This window comes from Myxocyprinus asiaticus, chromosome 34, assembly GCF_019703515.2.
Source record: "Myxocyprinus asiaticus isolate MX2 ecotype Aquarium Trade chromosome 34, UBuf_Myxa_2, whole genome shotgun sequence".
In the NCBI taxonomy this organism is placed as follows: Eukaryota; Metazoa; Chordata; class Actinopteri; order Cypriniformes; family Catostomidae; genus Myxocyprinus; species Myxocyprinus asiaticus.
Window position 1 is genome coordinate 22,469,814 of NC_059377.1, and position 27,024 is coordinate 22,496,837.

At 38.0% G+C, this 27,024-nt stretch overlaps 1 protein-coding gene across 2 annotated transcripts in view; it reads left to right on the forward strand.

Annotated features, from left to right (window-relative positions):
* Positions 1–27,024, forward strand: part of LOC127425322 (PHD finger protein 14) — a 145,305-nt gene that overhangs the window by 86,664 nt on the left and 31,617 nt on the right. Inside the window, exon 17 of one of the 2 annotated variants that reach the window (XM_051671174.1) lies at positions 9,368–12,255. The exons of the other annotated variant lie outside the window; for it this stretch is intronic. Within the exon in view, the coding sequence (XP_051527134.1) occupies positions 9,368–9,374 (7 nt within the window). The 3' untranslated portion in view covers positions 9,375–12,255. Of the gene's footprint in view, positions 1–9,367; positions 12,256–27,024 lie in introns of those variants that run through there. 2 annotated transcript variants of the gene reach the window in all.

Genomic DNA, 27,024 nt, shown 5'->3' on the forward strand with positions numbered 1-27,024 from the left:
TTATCAGCGCACCTGTCATTGATTTTTTCTCCCTATATAACTCTCGTTTCTGTTGTTTGTTGCCTGTTCGTTGTGTGTGCTTGTGAGTTACACTCACCTCCCAACTGCTTGCCTCTGTCGTTGTGTTTGTTGTCTGTGTTTACATGGGCACTTTGTGTAATCAATGATTCCGAACATACTGTTTATATGAACGCTATATAAAGGCTTTGTTCACACTGCAGGAAAAATCAGATTTTTCCTCAAATCCGATTTTTTTGAGTGACTGTTATATGTAAGTTAAATGTGGCCAGATCAGATTTTTCTGTTCAGACTACAGTCGGTTTTGCTGTCACATCCACATTAGTTGTCATGGTAATGCAGTAAATTTGCATATATTCACCATGCATGAGATTTTAGAGATGGATGTTTTACCATTGATTGTGCTTTTCATGAGGACAGCATCCAAATATGAACAGACAACTGCTTAAAAATCAGATGGTATATGCCATGTTTGTTGCTGCTATTGTTGTTGTTTACCGTTTTAGCGGGGACGTCCTGTATTTTGGCCGAAATTATGACGTATCATATGGGACGCCTTTTATCTTGGGGTCCTGTATTTTAGCAGAGAGTGAAACATCCCATATTTGAAGGCTTTGTGTCCCGTATTAAATTATGAAAAGGTCGGATGGTGAGATGAGGACCCGCGTCCTGTGATGAAATGCTTTTCAAGCGTCCATTCACGTGACATTCAAAACTTTATTGCATTGTGGTTTCTCGCAACTGGTACGGGTTACTGCATCTCTTTGGGTAAGTTAAGTTAATGTCTGTATCATTATAAGAGGTTTGCAGTGCTTTGTGTGCCCTGTAACATATAAATGACATATGGTTGTGTTTCATTCAAAAGTGATGATCTCTATGCCCTGTTTACCTTCCACTGTGAGTTTTGTAGGGTTGAAATGTGTAATAAAACTGAACTCACTTTTGAAGTAATTTTTATTGAAAATTCTATTTGTAACAATCCTACTGCAGGGCCATCATTATTGTATTAAATTCGAAGTGCCTGTGAAGGCATTAATTATGCCGTTCAGAGCATAGTTTGTTTTCTCGTCGCAAAACCTGACGTATAACAACCGTCATGCACAGCAAATGATGAAAAAAAACCACAAAAAAACACATGAAATCCGAAAATAAGAAAAAACAGATTTTAATCGGATTCCAAACCACCTATGAATGTGGTTTGTATGAGGCTTGTAAAAATCTGATTTAATGTGTTTTTGTCCTGTTCAGACTACAAAAACCTAAACGGATTTGAGTGACAGCGTCCAAAACAGCGTTTTTTTCTACCTATATATATATATATATATATATATATATATATATATATATATATTTTTTTTTTTTTTTTCTTTTTTTTCTTCAACATTTTAGAATAATAGTAAAGTCATTAAAACTATGGAATAACATAAATGGAACTATGGGAATTATGTTGTGACTAAACAAAATCCAAAATAAATCAAAACTGTGTTATATTTTAGCATCTTCAAAGTAGTCACCCTTTGCCTAGGATTTTCAGAAATGTACTCTTGACATTTTCTCAACCAACTTCTTGAGGTATCACCGTGGGATGCTTTTTAAACAGTATTGAAGGAGTTCCCATCAATACTGGGCACTTATTGGCTGCTTTTCTTTATTATTTGGTCCAAGTCATCAATTTCAAAAACTTTTTTTTTTCATGAAATTTTAGATTTATAATGAAATAAATTAATATGGTGGCACAATTATATTTTTGTCTACAAAACTCATTTCAAACATTTAAGCATACGCCTTCAGATCAAAAGATTTTTAAGATCATGAGAAACATTTCGGCTCAAGTGTTTCAAAACTTTTGACTGGTAGTGTATGTATCAAGCATCAGATCGGAATTACTGTTGTGATGTGTGTACACTGCATGATTATACAGCATTCCCTTACCATTTGAAGGGGTGTTTACACTTGACTTTGAGCACAGAAAATTATTTCGGACTTCTTTATTAATGAGGATATTATTCGTCTTGAGCTTTTAATAATCAGTACATCAGAAATAACAAAAAATACATTCAAAATGTTCAAATATATTATCTACTAATTTTCCAGCAACAATAAACACATTCAGCTTTGAAATATACCACCCCCGATTTGAGCCAAGAGGTCAGTTCTATTTACCCGTTTCATGTGACATCATTAAATGATCTCGCTGCCATTTACAGTACAGTATATGACCAAAACTCCACATACCTTCTGTGTGCTGCGCTGTGGGATGCGACAAAAGTCGGCAAAACATTTATTTCTACTTATAAAACTTAAATTGATACTGCTGTTTACTTACCAGAGCCAAATTACCTAGTCAACCAGTGATGAAGGGGGAGAGCAATGATTAAACACTTAAATGTATAATACCACGACCTTGTAAGATGTGTGATGATTGTAACACTTTGTAAAAAAAGCACTATAACGTCACTATACAGTATATATTTAATGTTCAGGCTATACAGGATACAAACATTTTTTTTCCTGCACATTCCCTTGCACATTTCTTTGCACATAATTTCTACCTCTTGATGCCACTTGCACTGTTATGGTAACCGGCCATATATATATATTTACATATTTAAACTTAATTCTTTACAGTGCACCTTCAGTGTTTATACTTCTTCATTTGCACCTTGTACTGTATTCATAGACATTTGCATTGAGCTGGTCTCTGCTTCTCTACATCATAACTTTGCACTCCATAAATATCTCTATATATATATATTTTTTATATATACATATTGCTATTTGCACTCCTGGTTAGATGCTAACTGCATTTCATTGGCTCTGTACCTGTACTCTGCACAATGACATAAATAAAGTTGAATCTAATCTAAACGTTGGTCATTAAACAACACACATTTTGAAGCACAGAATTTATTCACGCCACCAGACTACAATGTAAAAATATTTACACAGCAAGTTGATATGGAAAATGCTGGATATTTTTTAAATTAACCATGCTAAAAAAAGAGACAACAAATGCATGACACCATAAATAAAACACAATAGTAATTAAACTCCATGTATATTTGCATACGTTTGTTTGCCTCGGTTGCTTTCTGTATTCTCTTGTTGAGCTAAAAGCAGATCTTACATTCATACAGGCGGGATCATCACAGACGTTTTGTAATACTGTGACCCAGTCAGACCAGAAAACAACGCCTGATTGAGAGATGTTTACGGTGATATTGTTCTGGGTGCATGTGCTCGCTGGTCACACGTCTGACTCGCTGGCATCCGGAGATGAATCGTGAATAAAATGTATTTAAATATCTGCGAATCTGGCAACATTTCTGCTGACTTCAGACCTGTACACACTTTTCCTGGCACTTGTCATGTATCAAAAGCAACATTTGGATGCTTTTATTGATGTCGTTTCACAGATGTTTCTCCATTCACCACTGTTGCTTCTTAACGCTTATGGTCAAATATGGCCACTGTGATAAAAGTGTGATGTGTGCATGAAACGCCATTACTGCGTCAGTACTGAACATGCGCAGATCGTCCCAGTTACACGTGCAAAGACGCGTGAAAACTGTGATTGAAAATCAGGGTTATTCCACTAAATACTGATTTCTGAACTCTTCCTACGTTAAAACATGAGTATTGTGTTGTTTATAAATGAATATGTGCTTGTATTCTCTGCATTATTCGAGGTCTGAAAATGGCATCTTTTTTGTTATTTTAACAAGTTGTCATTTTCTGCAAATAAATGCTCTAAATGACAATATTTTTATTTGGAATTTGGGAGAAATGTTGTAGTTTATAGAATAAAACAAAACAATGTCTTATCACCTGCCTTTGTCTTTTGATTTTCAAACCATTTTTTATGTCTGGCTTGTCAGGACCAAGTTGTTTGATGGCCAATTTGTGAAACAACACGCTGTTACACGTTTATCAATAGCGGTAGCCATGTTTGCAATCTGTAAGACTGCTGGCACACACTAATACTAAAGTTACCTTTGGTTTGATACTTTATTATGTGCAGACTCATTTCTGCCCCATTACATCTCAGTGAGGGCTCGTTGCAGTACCATATTTGACCACAGATTTCCAAAATGATTGCCGCTGTGGTGTTTGGGAGGGCAGCAGTTTCTCTGCCACACATGCAAGTATCTCTATCATCCAAAGTGTAACAAGAGTTTTCAGATAAATTATTTACGACTTAAAAAATATTCAAGGCCAGCTTTTAAGTACCTATTTCAGCATTTTGAACACTTTACAGGTTAACAAATTACATAATTGGAAATTTATAGTGTCGATCTATGTTTTCAAATGGATGGATCTTTAGGTGGGGCTCTGCCCTACCTGCCGCACCTATAGAGTAATAAGTTCCTCTCCTCAATTCAAATTCATTGTGCACATCACCAGAGAATTTATAGTAAAAAAAGACTAACCCATATCATTTTGCTTCAAAATTTTTTATTTAGTTTAGGCAGGATCTATTCTGTCAATTCATAATATTTCACATCCACTGGATAATTTCTATCAATTCTAATTATTTTGGTCATTTCTTCACATGTGCTTGGACCCCGATGATTGCGGCTTGCGGCTATATTATTATCATTGTTCTCCTGTATCTCACAGCCCATATACTTCCTGAATAAATAAGTGAAACATGCATTGTTTTACAGGGTTAACATAATGATTTCTTGTGAGTAGACTGGTCTGCCATAACACTAAGTGCTAAAAAATATAAATCCTTTGAAATATAATTTATATGATTTTATTTAAATTGTTTTTTATACATTAACATAATGTGAAACCAAATTATTGGCATAGCAGATCTTGTACACTGTGTAATATAGGGTATTAATTTATGGTTTGTGCTCCTAAGATCATCTAATATGATTCATGTTTTATAAAGGCACTATCTGTACTACTGATCTTAAGTAGTGTCTAGTAGTGTGTCTGTTTGGATCTGCCATGTAACATTAAGAGGAAAGGTTTTGACGACACATACATTTCCATTAAGTAGCTAGGTATTTCGGTCAAGAAACTTGGTTACAATTAAAATAGCAGACTCATACAGTCAACCAGGTTAGCTATAAAGCTTATGATCAGGACATTCTACAAATGGGCAATTTTTCAGCTGTCAACATTTAACAAGACACTACACGTTTATAACTGAGAGAAAATGATACAAACCTTAAGTCACAGGATTCCTCTGATGGCATCCGTTTCTTAGAGTTTACGGCCTTGGAGCTTATCTGTATGTGCTTGATTCCATGCTCATGAGAGCACTGTGACTCTGGTCCTGCCCTGATAGTAAAATGAAGCATGATTGGTTAAAGATAGAACGTGCTACGATTGGTCTGAGTATTGTGGCCGTTATCTGATTGGCTTGATTAGACAATCGGTGGAGTTCACCTATTTGTGGATTGCCTGCAGCTCTCGCGCAATAAATGTTTCAGAAGTTACAAATGCACAGCAAGCGATCCACAAATGAATGCTGGACAGAGTTGTGTTTGTGAGTTAAAACATATATTTGTAAATTATTTTCTTATTTGCAAAACTCATTTTATTTATTTGTGTATTCACTTTATTTTTGTGAAACTAACATTTATTTGTGGATCTCATTCAATTTATTTGTGAACCATTTTCTTTATTTGTGAATCTCTTTCCATTTGTATGTTCATTAGAAACAATTCTAACCCCATATTAAATTGGAGTAAAAATGAATTTCACGCAGTTGTTGGCTGTCATAACTCAAAGTAGTTAATCATATCAATGTTACTGGCCTCATCTTGACCTCATCGACACTATAGAGTCACATGATTTTTGACTATTCCTCCAAATGTAATACTTTACCCACTAAGAATATACACCGATGTAGGTGAAAACACTGGATACTGGAAATTGAAAACAGGCGAATCGTCGAACAAAAAGGTGGAAATGCAAATTAGTTCACTTCTATGATTATGCTAATGCAGGGCAGCGAATTTAAAAGATGTGATATATTATTTTAATCCAAGTGACTTTGCCCAGTGCACCTGTGTGTGTGTGCTCACTGTCAGTGTTTAGTTTCAGTTTCATCAGCGATCTGCATCGGATAAAAAAAGTTCTGTCTCTCCTACAATGTGTATCCGTTTCTTAATTTGTTATTATTTATTGTGCGACACGAGCCCTATGCGAATACTATGTAACAGCTGTTGTATTTCACAATTTCCCTATGCTGACGCAATGCTGTATGGGTGGAGTAAAGTTTACATATGTGGCTTGAACAGCCAGATGTATTTATACTTGACCGAGTTTGAATGGAATGCATCTCAAACCACCTCCAGAGGACTTATATTGGTCTCAAATTCGTCTTGGAGGGCATTTACACTCTGTCTTTTCATGATCGGATGGCTTTCCGATCAGCAAAAATGCATGAAGTAAAGAAGTGTAAATAAATACCCCCTAAGATCTTGTTTACACCTGGTATTAAGATGGTTAAGGGAGTACTCACACTAGGCAATCTGTACCATGCCCAAGCACATTTGACCCCCAAGGTCCAGTTCGTTTGACTAGTGTGATCGCTCCGTATGCTGAACCGTACCTTGGCCCGCTTGAAGAGGTGGGCTCGGGCATGGTTCAGTTGGCTCAGGCACGGTTCAGTTGGCTCAGGCCAAAAAGTTGCATCGTAATGACATAAGCATGATTAGGCCCAGAACGTTAAGTGCAATGTGAGTGCAGGCCAGTGAGGGAGTGGGCAGGGGGGACAATCGTGCTTTGGCATGGTGCAAGGCAACTGGGCTTAGTGTGAGTACGCCCTAAGTTATTTGGGTGATCTGATCACAAGTGGTCAGCGCTAAATACAGGTCTAAACGGGGTCTGAAACTTTTGTGATTGGATCACAAAAACTGCATAAGGAGGTAGTCAAAGGGGTATTTACACTTGGTGACCTCATGCGTTTTTGCTGATCGGAAAGCTATCCGATCATTAAAAGACCAAGTGCAAATGCCCTCCAAGACGGATTTAAGACCAATATAAGTCCTCCGGAGGTGGTTTGAGATGCATTCCATTCAAACTCGGTCAAGTGTAAATTCATTCGCCGGTTCAAGCCATATAAACTCAGCAAAAAAAGAAACGTCCCTTTTTCAGGACACAGTATTTTAAAGATAATTTTGTACAAATCCAAATAAATTTACAGATCTTTATTGTAAAGGGTTTAAACAATGTTTCCCATGCTTGTGCAATGAACCATAAACAATTAATGAACATGCATCTGTGGAACGGTCGTTAAGACACTAACAGCTTACAGACGGTAGGCAATTAAGGTCACAGTTATAAAAACTTGTGACACTAAAGAGACCTTTCTACTGACTCTGAAAAACACCAAAAGAAAGATGCCCAAGGTCCCTGCTCATCTGCGTGAACGTGCCTTAGGCATGCTGCATAAAGGCATGAGGACTGCAATTGTGGCCAGGGCAATAAATTGCAATGTCCATACTGTGAGATGCCTAAGACAGTGCTACAGGGAGACAGGAAGGACAGCTGATCGTCACTCGCAGTGGCAGACCACGTGTAACAACACCTGCACAGGATCGGTACATCCGAATATCACACCTGCGGGACAGGTACAGGATGGCAACAACAACTGCCCGAGTTACACCAGGAACGCACAATCCCTCCATCAGTGCTCAGACTGTCTGCAATAGGCTGAGAGAGGCTGGACTGAGGGCTTGTAGGCCTGTTGTAAGGCAGGTCCTTACCAGACATCACCGGCAACAACGTTGCCTATGGGCACAAACCCACCTTCGCTGGACCAGACAGGACTGGCAAAAAGTGCTCTTCACTGACGAGTCACAGTTTTGTCTCACCAGGGGTGATGGTCGGACTTGCGTTTATCATCGAAGGAATGAGCATTCCACCGAGGCCTTGTACTCTGGAGCGGGATCGATTTGGAGGTGGAGGGTCCGTCATGGTCTGGGGCAGTGTGTCACAGCACCACAGACTGAGCTTGTTGTCATTGCAGGCAATCTCAACACTGTGCGTTACAGGGAAGACATCCTCCTCCCTCATGTGGTACCCTTCCTGCAGGATCATCCTGACATGACCCTCCAGCATGACAATGCCACCAGCCATACTGCTCATTCTGTGCATGATTTCCTGCAAGACAGGAATGTCAGTGTTCTGCCATGGCCAGCGAAGAGCCCGGATCTCAATCCCATGGAGCAAGTCTGGGACCTGATGGATCGGAGGGTGAGGGCTAGGGCCATTCCCCTCAGAAATGTCTGGGAACTTGCAAGTGTCTTGGTGGAAGTGTGGGGTAACATCTCACAGCAATGACTGGCAAATCTGGTGCAGTCCATGAGGAGGAGATGCACTGCAGTACTTAATGCAGCTGGTGGCCGCACCAGATACTGACTGTTACTTTTGATTTTGACCCCCCCTTTGTTCAGGGACACATCATTCCATTTCTGTTAGTCACATGTCTGTGAAACTTGTTCAGTTTGTCTTAGTTGTTGAATCTTTTTATGTTCAGACAAATATTTACACATGTTAAGTTTGCTGAAAATAAAAGCAGTTGAACGTGAGAGGACGTTTCTTTTTTTGCTGAGTTTATAAGTAAAAACGCATGAAGTGAACAAGTGTAAATACCCACAAAAATGCATGTGACCACATCACATTTGAGGTGTTAACGCTTATCAGTCCTGAATGCATCCCAAACAGCGCCACCCCACACCTGTCAATCAACCACTGTGCCAAAACAAGAGTTTTAAACTTTGTCATTTAATTGTTGCTTTAAAAGGGGGGAAAAAAGCCATTATTAACATAATTTTTTGTCACTACTTGTGTCAGAAACATTTATATTATATTATATAATTTTTTCTGTTACCTTTTTGAGGATGTAAAATGCATACCTGTATAAAAACACTGTGTCATCCTTTTATGACAAATACAACTGAAGTCTTTAATCAGTTCATTATGATAAATTATCCATTTAAATAATTAGTTAATTAGGTGTAAACAGAGTGATTAATTACGGTGGCTTTTTTGCCTCCACATTCTGAATTTCGTTGGCATTTTTGTCACTTTGGATGGCTTTTTTGCCCCGAGCTCAGGTTAATTTCTGGCCATGTTTAATTTCTACATATTTCCTGTACTTCCATTTGTCTTATTACATAGTTTTGATGATTTTTATATTACTCTAAAATGTGAAAAATGGTCATAATGAAGAATGAGCAGTTGCGTCCAAATTTTTGACTTGTATTGTTGTTATGCAATGTTTAATAACATCATGCTTCATCGGATAGTTAGAGCCGGTATTTGGCCTCAGATGTGGTGTGAGGTGTGTTGCCCTGACTCTTTCTATCTTTGCATTGAACAGGTTGTGAGAGCCGGGCACCACCTCCTCCCCCCTTCCCTAGAAAAGGACAGATGAGAGAGAGACAGGGAGAGAAAGAGAGGGAGATGCAAATTAACTCGTTTGAAGAGCGGCGTTTCGGGTCGAGGAGGAGTCGCAGATGGCCACCTCTGACCGCCACCTTCGACCGTCCTCTGCCCAAAGCGGACCGTACAAAGGACTTGATCATGGTTAAACGATGGTCCGACTATCATATATGGACTAACTTAAAAACAATGACCAGCTTCAGTTTGCGTTTGCATTAAGGGGAAGATCATCCCTGATTGGACATTATAAATGGACTTTAAACGGACATTATGAGAGGATACTCAGTTAGCCAGTTTGGAGGCACATACTCACCTATAGGGCCGTCATACAGTTCTTTCTGAATACATGAACAGTGACACTGGTGTGGGGATCACATACTCTACTCTTGTGCTGTGGATTAAGCCGGGTCTCAGATTTTTGGCCTTTTCACCATTTTAGCAAACTGTAATCTGGCCCAATTCCTCTCTGGGCCTCCTGGACTTGCATTCTGCTTTGCGAGTCTTTTTCCTCTGTCTCTTTCTGAAAGCTAATTGTGTCTTCTGTCTTAATTACTTTTTATTATTAATGCTCTTAATTGTCTTAATATTTTTGTTTCTTTACTTTGCTGTCTTTTGTTTGTGCTGTATGAATTATATGGTTAAAAGTGATTAGACAGTAGAAATTAGAATCAGTAGGATCCTTTTTTTTTTAAGGACTGGACATTTTTACTAGTTGTGCGTAATGTAGCTCAGTATAGCTCAATATGGTAATATCTGTACTGTAATTCTTACTGTAGCATCATATGAATTATAGGGTGAATCTCTCAAAAGCATGTCCGGGTAATACCCCCAAATCAAAAGAAAAATAAAAAAATTATGTTTTGCATAAATGAAAAGAAAATGAAGCCTATTTTAGGACCATTTAATTATTTATTTTTTTGCATTGTGACTTAATTAACATGACAATTAAGCACATTTTCTTTACCGGAATGATTCAGAACTTTTTACTTTTTCAGTCTGTGTAATTCTCATTATTCCCAATGATAACTCTCATTTAATTATCTCTACTGTAATAACATTTGTAAAAACTGTAAAAGAACAGTAAAAGTATTGTAAAACAATGTTTTTATTCAAATGTACATAAATGAAAGGCAGTAAAACAAATACTACCATGATGTATTGATACTAAAAAATGTAATAACATTGTTAGTATTATTATTATTTTAGATATATTTTTATTATTATTATTTCTCTAATGAAAAGATAAGGTAAAATTTTCTCAGCTGTCATGTAAATAATGTCACATTGCAAAAAATCTTAGCGATACTAAAAGTAGGCCTTATTTATATATATAATTATATATATATAATGTGTATATATATATATATATATATATATATATATATATATATATATATTTCTTATTTTTTTTCTTTCTAATTTTGGGGTGAAATACAGCCCAGACATGTTCTTGAGATTTATCCAGTAAGGCAAATTTTAGAATGCTAAAAGTCTAAAGTTAATCAATTGTGAAAATAGGCTGTGTTGGTATTTTGGTTTGACCGTAATCATATGCTTTGCAGTGGTGAAAAGATATCCTAACACACTCTGGAAACTCCTCATAGCATCTGAACCCCAACCCTCCTACCCATTTCCTCGTACAACAGTGTATTACACTATTGACAGCCTAGCTGCCTAATTCTGTGGCAGGATGGCTGACAGATGACATCTGATGCCCCAAACTTCCCATTCTGATGGTACCCTGTGACTACTATCTTCATGCCATGGGGAACAGCTTTTCCCCTCATGGCCTCTCAAACTGCTTACTCACACTGGCGCAGACACAACACTTCCTTCACTGGGATTTACACATGTCTCCGTCTCTGGATGACTTCTGCTGCCCTTTAACCTCTTGCCCTCCCTGTATCTTCAGCCAGAGCTTTATCTGTCTTTTCTACAGCGGTCCTACCTAGCTCACAGAATATTGTATGTGTGTAAGTGTTTGTTGGGGCACATACTGCATCTGCTTTGCCGAGATAATGCTGCAAGATGGAGCCTGTTAGATTACAGGTTGCCTGTTAAGTCATGTGATGTAAGCTTACCGAAATATTGAGCCTTTTTATTTTATTTTTATTTGTATGTGTTTCTGGCATAAGCCATGCTGCCATTTTTGTTCCAAATGGTTTGGAATGGAAAAGTTCATTTGGACTTGAATATTTTGAATTTGAACTCATTATGATTATTTTTTTGATTATTTATTTAATGTAAATATGTGACAATTCAATTAATTTTTTAGATGTGCATCATTTTTAATGTTTAAATGTGATTTGAGCTGAGATAATGGCATTGCATTTGTGAGAGTTTATGTCCTGTGAATATGCAGTATGTTCGTTGCCATGCATCTTTCAAGAGGCATTTGCATCATGCAAGCCTTAATAAACTTTTGACTTTTTCACCTCATTGCCAGCATGATGAATGAGTCTCAGTTGAGCTAGTTAATGGATCGTGCAGGTTGGAGCAAGAGTCCAAAAGCTGTGCTGTCTCGTTTATCACCAGGGATGCACCAGCGTCCGACTCCGCAAGCCATAGCCAGCCACATTCTAGTCTCGCAGAGGCAGACTTTAGAGTAATGGCATAAAGTCTGATGCACTTGGCAGCTTATTCTTTCCAAGAACGACCCACTTAGACAGGGAAGACCATCGGGCCAACACGTAAAGCGAGCAAGCACAGTTCATTTTGTTTTTTTATGTGCCATTTAGGGAATATAAACCTGAAATTAATGATACCACAATAATAGGCCGACGTGCAATAAAGTGTAAGCTCATTCAAATTATGGATGCCACAGTCTGCGTAAATGGTTGTGCAGACAACACTGGAGAAAATAGCAGTAAATGTGTTTAGATTTTGATCTAAATTTCTGTATGTCCAAATGTAATAAGTACAGACTATTTCACAAACATAACTCAGAAAGCAAAGTGAAATATACAGTTCTAATCATTGATATCTAGTTATCTAAATCTAGATATTTATCTAATTATCTAAAAGCGCTTTTCCTCCATCGTGCCGAATGGTTCTAAGCACTGTGACTAACTAGTAGCATTTCCACTTGAGCACGGTTCAGGATGGTACGATTACAAACGGCTCCTGGCTTAGATTTTTCGGCAGTTAGCTTACCGTGCTGATGAAATCCCTGTGGTGACGTGGTGCCTCACGATTGGTCACTGGCTCAGTCAGTCCATTCTATTCCTGATTTCGCAGCACCACAGTGGAAAAAGAACCATAACTATGCCAATAGCCGCATTTCCACTATGGGGCCAAATGAGGGTGGGCTAGTGCATGCCAGGGCCAGTTGCGTTCCCACTGTCACTTCCGGGCTTCATCGTGCCTCTTCGGAGCCAACGGCCAAGCGCCCTGTCCCGCCCATTACCCTTAGGCCAAAGAAGGCCAACTAGGGATTGAGGTGGGGGCAGTGTCAAAAGCGAAGTTTCGCTGAGTCAGGTCAGATGTTTCAGCACCAAGATACTCATTTCCCAATCTTTCATATCTAGCTACCAGCTTACCTAAACAGATCAACAGAGAATAGAGAATCATCAGTACTGGTCAGTAGACAAATGACAACGGCACACAGCGGTACAGGTTCGGGTAAAAATAAAATAAAACGTGGACACAGTACACATCCAGGTTCATTTCAAGGGCTAGCTAGTCTGGTACCTCTGCTTGAGCTTCCCTCTTGCTTGTGAAATGGGCACTGTGTGTGACGTTGGCACCAAGGTGGCATATTAAGGGTGGGTTTAGGGCAACACTGTGGGGCTGTTGGTCGATGGTGGGAATTCAGATTGATTTTGGTCTCGCGGCTCGAGGTCCGAGGCTATTGGCTCCAGCTGACCGGTTGATAGCCCTGGCTCGCACTGGCCCAACTGTGGAAAAGAGGCTAATGAGTCCGGATGAGGACGGAATGGCACGGTTCAGCAATGAGAAGATGGCTTAAGATTTGATGCCACTAAACTCACAAACTATGGCAAATCCTGTGATTAGTTCCTCTCAGAAAGGCACTTATTACACCAACTCTGTAAACATAACTTTGTTTCCTGGTGGAATGATAAAAACGGATGCACCCTAACTCCCAGAAATTACATAGGAGTTAGCCAATCAGATTGGAACTGGTGGTTTCTGCCTAATCTTTTTTGAATTTTGTGTGGAATATACATCAGTCAGGGAACGGACAAAAGGTGGACTGATTCTCTTGATCTGTTTACTTCAGCAGGCTGTTACACATCTCAGTGTAAAGTAATTATCTCTCTTGCGATCTAAACTTACCTTGTTTTCTTCTAGTGTTTCTCATTTTCTCTCTCTGTTTTCCTTTTTACCCTTTAGCTCATCTCATCTACTTGCGCACTCTTCCTGACTCTCTCCCCTTTTTTTTTTTTCACCAGCTTTCTCTCTGTGCCAAACCCTGTTCTCCAAAGAGCGAGAGGAAGGGAGAGAGAGCAGAGGCTTTCATGGGGAAATCTAGTTAACAGCATAACAAAAAGCCCAGTGTATCTGCTAGTAAGTGAATAGTATTTGTGCTTTTACAACGACAACAAGAACAAGCTGCAGCTCTGTGGAGGCGACAAACACGAGTCAGCCCACCGAAGCTCTGAGCCTCTTGTTGTGGACCAGATAGATAGAATCAGTTTGGCATGACCAAAGACTGAGCACCCCAATCCCTCATACTCAGTCCAGTGGCCTGGTACGTGAGGTCCGACGGGACGAGCAGTGCGGCCATGTTCCGGTTTAATACCGGGGAGAGAAAAGAAGGGGAGGAGAATGTTCTGGAAGAGCAGTAACCTTTCCAGTGATGAGTGCCTTTCCTATTACAGTCCTGACATGGGATTCAGGGAGATGATTTAATGACAGCATTTTGTTTTTGCTGACTTCACCGCTTTTTTTCTTTCGTTTGCACTCCCTACCACCATTAAAAGAAAAAATCTGTGCGCTAGGACTGCAGAGTGTGGGAAGACTGGCCAAGCAGCTAAAATCTATTACACTACGGTTTCTACAATGTCTTTTATCCTACTCTGTTTACTGCAGCATTTGCATGTACTGTATATGGTTCTGAAATCAGCACCTCCCCCTATTTGTGCATTTCTGTATGACTTGCACAGCCCAGAGGTGCCTAACTAATTAGCAAAAGCCTGGTAGAAGTCTGTGGACTGCATCTGTTGGTGCCAAAACAGACTGTCTGGATTGGGTCCACAGTGGAATTGAGGTACTGTAGGGTGCTGGGGCAGGATTTAAAGGAACAGATCACCCAAAAATGAAAAGTCTGTTATATATATATATATATATATATATATATATATATATATATATATATATATATATATATATTATTATTATTATTATTATTATTATTATTATTTATTTTTTCAAACCCATGTGCTTTTATTTTTCTGTGACAAAAGCATCATTAAAGTGCCAAAAGTAGTCCATATGAGTTGTGCTGTATTACAAGTCTTCTGAATGTATTTGATAGCTTTGTTTGAGGAACAGACTGAAATTTAAGGTATTATTCATTGATTATATTAACAGCTGTGACCGGTTCATTAAGTCAGTGAGTTGAACTCGAGATCTAGATCAGTCTGATTCATGAATGGATCAACTGGTTCATTGAAAGAACTGACTCAAAATAATTATTTGTTCACACATCAGACTGATCCCGATCAAGTTTTTATTTTTTCTTCAGTAGAACACAAAAGGAGAAATTCACACTCCTCTTTTCTGTTATGTTCCAGAAATTGACATACAATTTTCATTATTCACATATAATCTTCCCCTCCAGTGATCTGTGTACTTGAACTGTTGTGACCAGATCATCAGTAAGTCAGTGAGTTGAATTCAAGAAATGGATCAGTCTGATATGTGAACCGAATCAACCAGTTCATTAAAAAGAACAGGCTCTAAAGAATGATTTGTTAACGAATCAGTCTGATCCGGATATTGCGGACAGCTCAATGATTCAATGATCCGGTTGAATCCAGTTGAAAGAATGATTTGTTCATGAATCTGACTTAACTGTATCTGGATCAGGCGGTCAACTCGCAGATTCAATTATCCAGTTGAATTTGGTTGAAACCGGATCTGGTTAAGAGAACGATTTGTTCACAAATCTGACTGATTCGTATAAGACTTACAGTATATAGTTTGCGTATGGATTACTTTTATGATGCTTTTCCGTACTTGACAGACGTGGTCACGATGAACTGTTGTTGTTTGGAAAAGAGGATTGTAAACATTTCTTCTTTTGTGTTCATAGAAAAAAAAATATGGGTTTGAGTTGACATGAGGGTTAGTAAACATAGCAGAACTCTAATTTTTGGGTGAACTATCCCTTTAAATAAAATGGCTAAGCTTCCCTTTTACAGCTGATCTGGAATCAGTTCCCTTTTACACAGTTTAACCTACACCATTATTGGCCAATCAACACAACTTACACTCAGTCAGCTGTAACCCAGTGCAGGAAGTGTGCAGAGGCAGTCAAAACACTGAATTTGGCACACCATGGCCCTCTGCTGTATACTTAGAGAAATGTACTGCTGTCCCACAGGTGGTTCATGCTACTCAGAGTTAGTGTCCCCACATGCCCATCCTTGCTGTGAATAAGAGAGTGAATGAATGAGTGAGCCATGTGGTAATGAGATAATAAAGAGGAGTTACTCTGTCAGGGCATTGGTCTGATGCTCCAACTTTCACTGTAAGTCCACTCATTGCCTCTACTCCTTGTAAAACAAAAGCCTCTTAATAATACCATTCCCACCTCAACAGTAAATCAAGAAGAGGGAGGCTCACAAAGGCTGATAATCCACTCCCTCAATAGAGGGGGATTCACAAAAAGCCACTGGGGCACTTTGTCACAGCCAGCAGTCAATGGCCGAATGCCTTGTGCTATATTGATCCCTATCACGTGGTCGCTCCCCAAGAAATTGCGCTGGATCCAAGTGATAAATTTGCTGTTTGAACTGTCTATATGAGTGAGAGTCCTGGGCCTAAAGACTGTCACAGTGTCTTTTTCATAACACTAACCAGTTGCCCTGGAAAACACTTTGGATCTTGGTAAATATCAGACTGAACGCACTATGAATTTAGGAACTGTAGGTAGAATGTTTTGCTGCTGAAATCTATCTATGCCTACCGAAATTTGAATCACTGGTCCCAAGTGACTGGAAGGGTTGTTGAATGTATGGGAACGTGTGAGCTCCAAATTGGCGCCAAAAGCTAGTTTTTATAGTTGTAAATGATGTTAATCAGTCAACAGCATATTTTATTAACCCTTACCCAAACCCCAACCTTAAACCTAACCGTCAGTGGAGAAAAAACATAATTTTAGAGTGAAAATTCAACCTCAGATTTTTGCTTACCATTGTTTTTGTGAACACAATTACTTCATGGTTTCCCTTTGATCAGAACTCGTTTCTGGGAGGTTGCTTGTGCGACGCACTGCATCAGTAGCGCTAGAGGGAAATGTGTTCATGCAGGAATTGATGCAAAAATTGCGCTTTTCATTTATGTTGCTGAATTGGGTTGATTTCAGGGTACATGAAGTTTCCGAAGCAATGTCATTTAACCTCGATACAATGTTGAAAAAACCGATACAACTACACAGGAATGTGTCTTTGTATCAGTTTGCAAAGAGAAGCCATTGCTCTGGGTTGAAATATATGTTCAAATGTCTGGAGGTTTACAAGTTGGTGTTTTGTTGCACGGCCGTAAATTCATTAGCTAGCTATTAAACGTAGCTATCGGATTTTTGTGTTTTAAATGTCAGTTTGGAAATTGCTCTCACTCAGAGGAAGTTAATCCACAAAAGGGCCAGTCAAAATAGCTATGTAGATTAATCCCTTAACAAAAAAAAACAACAAAAAAAAAACATTAATTAGTCTTCAAACATTTACCAAGTAATCCTGTCTTTATTTTTAGCTATAGCTTATCTGAAGTATAGCTATGTTTTTTTTGTTTGTTTGTTTTGTTATGTATTTGTTTTCTCTACTTGTTCTAGATGTCCTCGAATTACATTTAAGACATTTTGCTAGATCCTCATGAGGTTTAAAATAAGCGGATTTTGCTGAGGTAAGCATCACTATTACTGTTGCTCATACTTTTGAACAACCCCTTAACCCTAAGCGTGAACTTTTTTGCGTAACCTGTCCTGCAGCATTTGTGCTACGGGCATGAATGATACCTCAAATTGTGTGGCTTGTTATGGAGTGGTGTGCTTTTACTTCTCTGAGCCATCAGACTTATCATTTTCCCTGTTGCACCTTAAAACGGGCAAAAATGAAACAATAAAATATCCCATACACATTGAAGGAAGAACCCGAGCCACATCTAAAGACCAGAATGTCATAGAGACTTTAGGGTGGGCTCTCTTGATGGCTCTTCTAACTATTTTACATTCCAGGATGGTGTACAATGAATGCTGTTTGTCAGTCTATGTGTCTCAGTTCAGTCTTCAGACACATACTGTACCTTTTAAATTCTGCATATTTTTTGTAAATTAGCTAGAATAAAGAGAAAAGTTTATTAGGTAACATACACTGATCAGCCACAACATTAAAACCACCTGCCTAATATTGTGTAGGTCCCCTCGTGGTGCCAAAACAGCGCCAACCCGCATCTCAGAATAGCATTCTGAAATGCTATTCTTCTCACCACAATTGTACAGAGTGGTTATCTGAGTTACCGTAGACTTTGTCAGTTCGAACCAGTCTGGCCATTCTCCGTTGACCTCTCTCATCAACAAAGCGTTTCCATCTGCAGAACTGCCCCTCACTGGATGTTTTTTTTTTTGTTTTTGGCACCATTCGGAATTCTAGAGACCGTTGTGCGTGAAAATCCCAGGAGATCAGCAGTTACAGAAATACTCAAACCAGCCCATCTGGCACCAACAATCATCCATGCGATTATCTAATCAGCCAATCATGTGGCAGCAGTGCAGTGCATAAAATCATGCAGATACAGGTCAGGAGCTTCAGTTAAAGTATACATCACCAATCAGAATGGGAAAAAAATGTGGTCTCAGTGATTTGGACCATGGCATGATTGTTGGTGCCAGATGGGCTGGTTTGAGTATTTCTGTAACTGCTGATCTCCTGGGATTTTCACACACAACAGTCTCTAGAATTTACCCAGAATCGTGCCAAAAACAAAAAAACACCCAGTGAGCGGCAGTTCTGCCGATGGAAAGCCTTGTTGATGAACGAGGTCAACAGAGAATGGCCAGACTGGTTCGAAGTGACAAAGTCTACGTTAACTCAGATAAACCGCTCTGTACATTGTGGTGAGAAGAATAGCATCTCATAATGCTATTCTGAGATGCGGGTTGGCGCTGCTTTGGCAGCACGAGGGAGACCTACACAATATTAGGCAGTGGTTTTAATGTTGTGGCTGATCGTGTATTACAATAAGGCTCTATGTGTAAACATTAGTGCATTATGTACCATTAACTAACATTGAAAATCATTTTTTAATCTTGGGTAATGTTAATCTTAGTACCGTTGTTTGCATTGTAAATGTAATGCTGTATCATGACAATGATCAGTTTAGACTAATTATCTTAAACAGGGCAATGTCTAAATAGATCTGACATTATTCTCCATCATGATTTTTCAGTTGTGCCCTGTGCTATCACTTCTAGAAATTTCCATTCAGGCCTATGTGTTCCAGGAAACTGATATTGGTGATTGCCCATATCTCTTTAAAATGCAAGATGATTGCAGTAATAATTATCTGTAAAAATGTGGACATCAGCCGGGAGTCCATTTTACTTACTTATACCTTCTTCACTTGTATCCATGGAGATATATGATTGTACAATTTTATAAAATCATCCTGTGATTAAACCGAGTTGTCATGAGGTATCTCTCTAATAACCGGTTGTGTAGACTAAGGCCCCTGTCCTAAAACCCAGCCACCCAGCTCAGGCTTTAAAAGGAGCGTCAGGCTGAAATAGAGTTCTAAGTGGAAGGATAAGAAGAGATCAAGCAACAGAGCCACAGGGCTTTCACTCTGCACCAAGTAACGAGAGAGGTGATGGGAGGAGGGAGTCTGAGTGAGCCAGGGGGTCTCTAAGAACTGCTCTTAGAGATTAAACAGTAGATGAAAGGGGATACGCATCACTAGCTGAGAGCAACATGTGTCACTGACAAAAGCAATCAATCGTTTTTTTCCCCTCACCTCACATCCCAATAAGATTACATCAATCAATAGACTCTCTTATGATTGATTGGATTCCGTCCGAGATCAGAGGAGAGAGTTGGAGGGGAGAAGAGAAACGAGCAGCTAAATTTTCCCAATGACTAAATCGGACCTAAATTGCTTTGATAACATCAAGGACTTTGTGACGAGGTCCATAAGGGCAGGATGCAGAGCAGACAGAAGTCAGCGCCTGTGTGTTACAGGAACAGTGGAGGAACAGGCATGACACTGCAACTCATAGCACAGAGAATCTTCAGAAACTTCTTACATGCTGGATGTTGGGAACTTTCTTATTAGTATAGCACATAAGCAGGGGCTTCATGCACCTACTGCATTTTTTTTTAGGGCTGGTGCCTTAGGCGATCCCTATGTGTAATACATGTTAGTGTTATGGTATTTTTTTGTTTGTTTGTTTTTTGTTTTTTTTGCGAATTTAGGAACCAAGGTTCAAATCCCAACTTGTGGCCGGATTCACAAACATACTTAAAGCTGAAGTGTGTAATGCTGTTGATGGTTGAATACTTCTCCTATTTCAGCTTAATATGCAACTATAAATAAGCCAGTCGTAGGTTAATTTTCATGATAATTGCAAACGCTGAGGCGCTATAAAATTTCCTCTGTTGGTTTTGAGTGGCCCGTCCGGCCCGACACAACAACATTGACTCAACCAGTGGTGTGAGTTTGGGGCGGGACTGTCTGTTCTACTGATGGCAGATGGAGGGTGTATTTAGAAATCAGTTTTAAAACAAAGTTTGTTTTTTCAGTTCTATTTGGTGACACTAATTACACACTTGAGCCGTAAGTATAAAACAAAAACTACTATTTTACTTCTACTAATTTTCTAACTTAAAGGAATATTCCGGGTTCAATACAAGTTAAGCTCAACCAAAAGCATTTGTGGCATGATATTGATTATCACAAAAATTTATTTTGACTTGCCCCTCCTTTTCTTAAAATAAAAGCAAAAATCTGGGTTCCAGTGAGGTACTTAAAATGGAAGTGAATGGGGGCCAATTCGTAAACATTAAAATACTCACTGTTTCTAAGGTATAGCCACAAGACATAAACAATATGTTTGTTAGCATGATATAAGTGTGATAAAATTGCTTACTAAACTTTTCTGTGTAAAGTTATAGCCAATTTTACTATTTTGTTGCCATGATGATGTAATGTCAACAAACCCTAAAACCATAAAATGACTGTAAAATGATGGTTTAAACAACTTTACAGCTTAAATAATACATGAGTTTTAACAGAAGAATTAATGTAAGTACTTTTATAAAATTATAAGCTTTACATTTCTGCATTTAAACCCATCCAAAAATTGGCCCTATTCGCTTCCATTGTAAGTGCCTCACTGTATTATTGCTCACCGATTTTTGCTTTTTCTTTTTTAAGAAAAGGAGGGACGAGTCTAAATAATTTTTTGTGGCAATCAATATTATGCCACAAATGCTGTTGATTGAGCTTAACTTGTATTGAACCCGAAATATTCCTTTAAAAGCAAATGATTTGCAGAAGGTCATGACTTGAATGAACTGAACAAATTTAGTCATGTGGGAATGCAGTTTCTGTCAGCATTTTAAACAGACACTTTTATTTATTTTTTTAGATTTTACCTACAATAATTGTACAACTTAATTATTAAAGATGCATATATATATATATATATATTTTTTTTTTCTTCTTCTTTTTTTGCAATAAAATCCACTTGGTTCAAAAATCTCAGATGGCACTTGCCCCCTTGGTTCTGAATGGACACTTTTGCTCATTAGGGTCTTGCTTTCAGAAATACAGTGTAGGGTTTGACCATAGGCCTATTGATGTAGGAATAGGATGATGTCTTTCTGGTATGAGAGCATGTTTACTATAGTTATAAATCAAATGGTTTTCCCCTGGAACAAGATGTCAGAACACCAGTTTATTATTGCAACAATTCACCATTGCATTGAACAGAGAACCAGTAATACATAATGTATTTTCAGTTGACAATACACTATTGAAGCCCCAAAATGTCTTGTAAAAGGAATAGTGTTTACACAAAGGGTAGAAATAGATTTGTTCTCAGTAGTCAGTAGGAAAGCAAAACGGTTTTAATACATTTCTTTGGCGCACATAAAAGAGGGAAAGTTTTTAAAAATCATTATGAAAGGCTACTTCCTGTTGAACCGCCTATGATGATTGGGGATTGTCAGTTTGAATTCCAATCAAGCATAATTATCTCACCGTCTGTCTGCTTGGGTCTGCATCACTGAGCAGTGTTTTAATTCAAAGATGTTTAACCGTGATACACAACAAATGTTACAAAAGGTTCATTAAGGCAAAGTAATTAAAGAAGTAAATGGCGTATCGGTGTGCGCTCCACTAATAAAATGCATGCCTCCCGTGGCTGTCGCAGGTCCTAAACTTTCCCCCAGCAGGAAACGAAGGAGTCTCTAACTCTTTCTTTATTTGCCCGAGTTGGAGATTCAGATGAAATCAATAGGCAACTGTGTGCAACAATAGCCGTGTGCTCATTAGCGCAGCATACACGCACTCCTGGTCATTTGTCTTCTTTTCACAAGGAAGCATGGGGGTGATTTAAATTCCCTTTTCCTGCACAGATATGCCTGCTCAGCCCCGGTGTATATACACTATATTTGTGTGTGTGTTTGTGTTTTTTCAAGTGTGTGTTTGTAATCTTAACATCTGCACATCTGCTTAACCAAAAGAACTGCACTTGAGGTTAGATTTGTAATTACAGTCAGCATCTTGATCTTTGATTTTATTTTCAGTTGCATGTTTGCTTTGTCAATTCGATAGTATTGCAACAAATTGAACTTGTAAGACAACGATCATTACTAGTGTTGTTTTGTTGATTGTCTTGAATTTGTATTGTTTTCATGTTACACATATTACATGTTACTACAATGAGCTAATATAGTACTAGACTATATACTTCAGCTAATATATAACAATATGTAATTACAACTGACTCTGCAAAATAATTACCCAGTAATTACATTAGTTCATTAGTATTAGTCCTTAAGGGATAGTTTTCCCAAAAATGTCATCATTTATTCACCCCCATGTTGTTTCAAAACCGCATGACTTTCTTTTTTCCATGCAATACAAAAGGAAATGTTAAGCAGTTGGTCTCAGTCACCATTCACTTTCATTGTATGAAAAAACGGTGCAATGAAAGTGAATGGTGACTGAGACTGTCAGTCTCTTAACATTCACCATTCACTTGCATTGCATAGTTTTTTCCATACAACGAAAGTGAATAGTGACTAACTGCTAATCATTTCCTTTTTGTGTTCCATGAACAACAACAACGACGAAAATGTTTGAAAACAACATGATGGTGAATAAATGATGAATTTTCATTTTTGAGTGAACTATCCCTTTAAGGAAATACATAGTAACTTTAATTCCCTGTCAAATAAATTGTGACTGAAAATGTTAAATTATGCAGACTTACAATGACCATACTGACTATATTAAACAATTCTAAAGTAGTTCTAAAACCACAAATGTCATGTTTTCATACAATTTTATGCAAGACTTGCTCATGTTAGCTGACTGTCTTTTTGAACAGCTCTTTTGTATAGAAAATAACTGAAGGGTATTTTTTTACGGAGCAGGATTTTTTTTTCTACAGAGGATCAAGTTATGGAGGCAACTTCGAGTTGACAGTCTGTTGCTGAGGGCAAGCCATTTTCTCATTGATCTGTCACAATATGGATTAGAACCTTGAAGAAACAGTGCGTGCTGAGGCACAAGCAGTATGCACTGTTTAAATGAGCTTGTGAAATGACTGCCACCACAGTGTCATGTGGGATAAAGAGATGAGGTTTGTTGGTAAGGGAAATTAACACATTTTATATTTTCATGCAACAGAGAAAGAAACAGCATGTTGGAGTGACTTTATTATATATAATCGCTGTGATTCAATTTAATCAAATTTACATTTTATTGCTCACATTAAAGGGGTAGCATTTTTATTTTTTATTTTTCCTAAAGTAATCTTATAATGTTAGCAGAGTTTATATGCACCAAAAATCTGTCACAATGTATGACATTTTCCATCCTCTTTCTGGCCTTTTGAATTAAACAGGCTATTTTTGTTACTGTCCTTTTAAGACTTTTGTATTTAATAGCTACAAAGATTAAATTAATAAAAATGGCTAATATTTATCTATTTAGATAAAACTATTTTTTCCCCCAAATAATGTAAGGGATAATGGACAGTCAGTCAGCTAGTCAGATGGTCATTATACAAAAATATTGACCACAGAATGCTGCAATTAATCCAATCAGAATCAAGTTTTCCAGGGAGCTGTGTCATAATACAATACATGTATATATTCTAAAACCTTGCCTACCTAGTTGTCAGAAGCTCTGCTATAGTGACGTCAGAACCATGACAGTTACTGAATTAACTGTCTTGCAGTTTAGTTTACGTTAATGGTCAGTTTTGGGACTGGGGATTGGAACTATGCGTTCTGAATGTTAGAATGTCTACAAATGAGTACAAGAAATAATGGTGGGTCTTGTGGGAATTCTTAGATGTGTTTGTCTTTGACTGCCCTGTTGCAGCTCCGTCAAGCTCAGGGGAAATAGTAGGTTGGTATGGTAACCACAGGTGAGAGTCGGCTCATTCCCTTTCAGAAAGGCACCTTGAAGAGCTCCCTTAGGACTTCAGAAGTTTATCTGGTTGCTTAGTCTGAAACAGATTGAGGCATGTGCAGCCTTGCGTTATATTGCTGTGTTCAAAATGAGGAGGGGGCGTTGTTGTTAGCTTTCATCTTCAAACATGTTCTTGATAACATGTAAACCTGTCAAACCTCAATCTGTGTTAAATGTTTTTGTGTCATATTTTTCCTTAAAGGAATAGTTCAAGCTAACAAGAAAAGTCTGTCATTATTTACTCAACTTCATTTTGTTCCGACCTACACTAACTGAGCACTTTATTAGGAACACCTGTACACCTTCTTATTCATGCTATTATCTAATCAGCCAATTGTGTGGATGCAGTGCAATGCATAAAATCATACAGATACGGGTCAGGAGCTTCAGTTAATGTTCAGATAAAATGTGATCTCAGTGATTTGGACCATGGCATGATTGTTGGTGCCAGACAGGATGGTTTGAGTATTTCTGTAACTGCTGATCTCCACACAACAGTCTCTAGAGTTTACTTGGAATTTTGCCAAAAACAAAAAACATCCAGTGAATGGCAGTTCTGCGGATGGAACGCCTTGTTGATGAGAAAGGTCAACAGAGAATGGCCAGACTGGTTCGAGCTGACAGAAAGGCTACAGTAACTCCGATAACCACTCTGTACAATTGTAGTGAGAAGAATAGCATCTCGGAATGCACAACACGTCGAACCTTGAGGCAGATGGGCTACAACAGCAGAAGACAACGTCGGGCACTTTATAAGAACCATAGTGTTCCTAAAAAAGTGCTCAGTGAGTGTATATGCTGTTTTGAAGATTCATTACAGAGCTCTTTGACATATAATGACAGGTCATAATGACCAGGGGCTATGAAGCTTCTAAAACAAGCATAAAAATACCATAAAAGTAGTCAATGTGACTAGTGGTCCACCGATATCCGAAGAACATGTTGGCCGATAGGCAGATATAATGCAGATATTTCACACAATTTAATATAATAGTAAATGACATGTACATAAATTGTCAAAATAACTTTTATTTAGCATTACATTTACTAAAACTTTCACACAAAACGTTGACTTTTTAAAAATAATAATAATAAAAAAATAAGATTTTGTGTGTTTTAGATGGTAGATGGCAGTTTCTCGTGGTTTCTCTTTAGTCATCCCATTTTAGTAATTATTTGCACATAAAGAAATTGTTATACATTAGGAAGAAGGAAATAACTACAGTTTACACTGTAGTCCGGCAACCACGGACGTTATGTGCGCATACGCAATCGCATTTTCTCACAAATAGACAGAATCAAACATATTCACTTACAGTACATACAGTGCCCAGTGAATATGACATTTACTTATAGCACACGAAGCACTTTTACTTTGAAGTTGCTCTCTCACTCTCGTGCGGATCCAGCAAGCGCAGCAGTCTACTGACCGCTCCAGTTTACTTGGCCCGGATCGCCTGCTTGGAGTGTCACAAACTGACCTTTATATGAAGACTATTATAAAACATTCATAAGAGGAATATACATGTGCAAGTTTTATGAGGTTTGTGAATTAAATCTGTTTAAATGAGACATCTGCATATTTGCAGGAGATATGATAGAAGTTTTATTGATATTTGCCTTGTGATTATTAGACAAGACATTTAACAGTTACAGGAAAATGTTGAGAAGAGAGTGCACTCCTAGATAACTTTCTGGATATCACCTATACTCACACTAAAGAAGGGTATCAATCTAGCTGTGAAAAACATACATTTTATATTTGAAAAATCTGTAAAACTGTCAAAATTAAAAACGAAAAATGGACAAAATCATATACTCGAAAATGACAAAAAAAAATGTTGACAAAAAAGATTGTCAAGGAATTTGTAAAATAAAACTCTAATCAGGATTATCTAATCAGAAACAGAGATCCAAACACCACAGCGAATCTCTGTATTTGCTATTTAGTATTTAGTCTATTTCTTCAAAAGAGATTCTATTGAATTATTTAGTATTTCTTTACTGTGAAATATTAAAACAATACAAACATACACTCAGAACCAAAAAAGCACAATACACCCAAAAGTAACTGACAATAATTGAGAAGTCTGTCAATACAAACCAATTTTGGGACAACTGGAATAATCTGAAAAAAACTGATCATGCCATCCAAAATGGAGAAATATGGGAACCCATTTTCAAACACTATTTCATAAAGTAGAAACAGACACAAATTATTAACAACATCAAATAATCAAACAATTGGAAGTACTAGAATTGGTAATCAAAGAAAATCAAAATCCATGAGACTTCCCTGTTATTGAAAAGGAACTAAAGGAACAAAATTAAAACCCTGAAACCCAGAAAAGCATCTGGACCCGATGGGATATTGAATGAAATGCTAAATAATACCAGTACTAAATTCCAGTTGGCCATTCTAAAATTATTCAATATGGTTCTGAATGAAGGTTACTTCCCTGCCATCTGGAATCAAGGACTGGTAACACCCATCTTTAAAAATGGAGATTAATTTGACCCTAATATTTACAGAGGCATTTGTGTGAGTAACAACCTGGGGAAATTATTTTGTTGTATAATAAACTCAAGACTCTTAGACTTCATCACAACACACAATGTCCTGACCAGAAGTCAAATTGGATTTCTACCAAATGTATGTACATCTGACGATATTTACATGCTACATACTTTAATTGAAAAACATGTTAT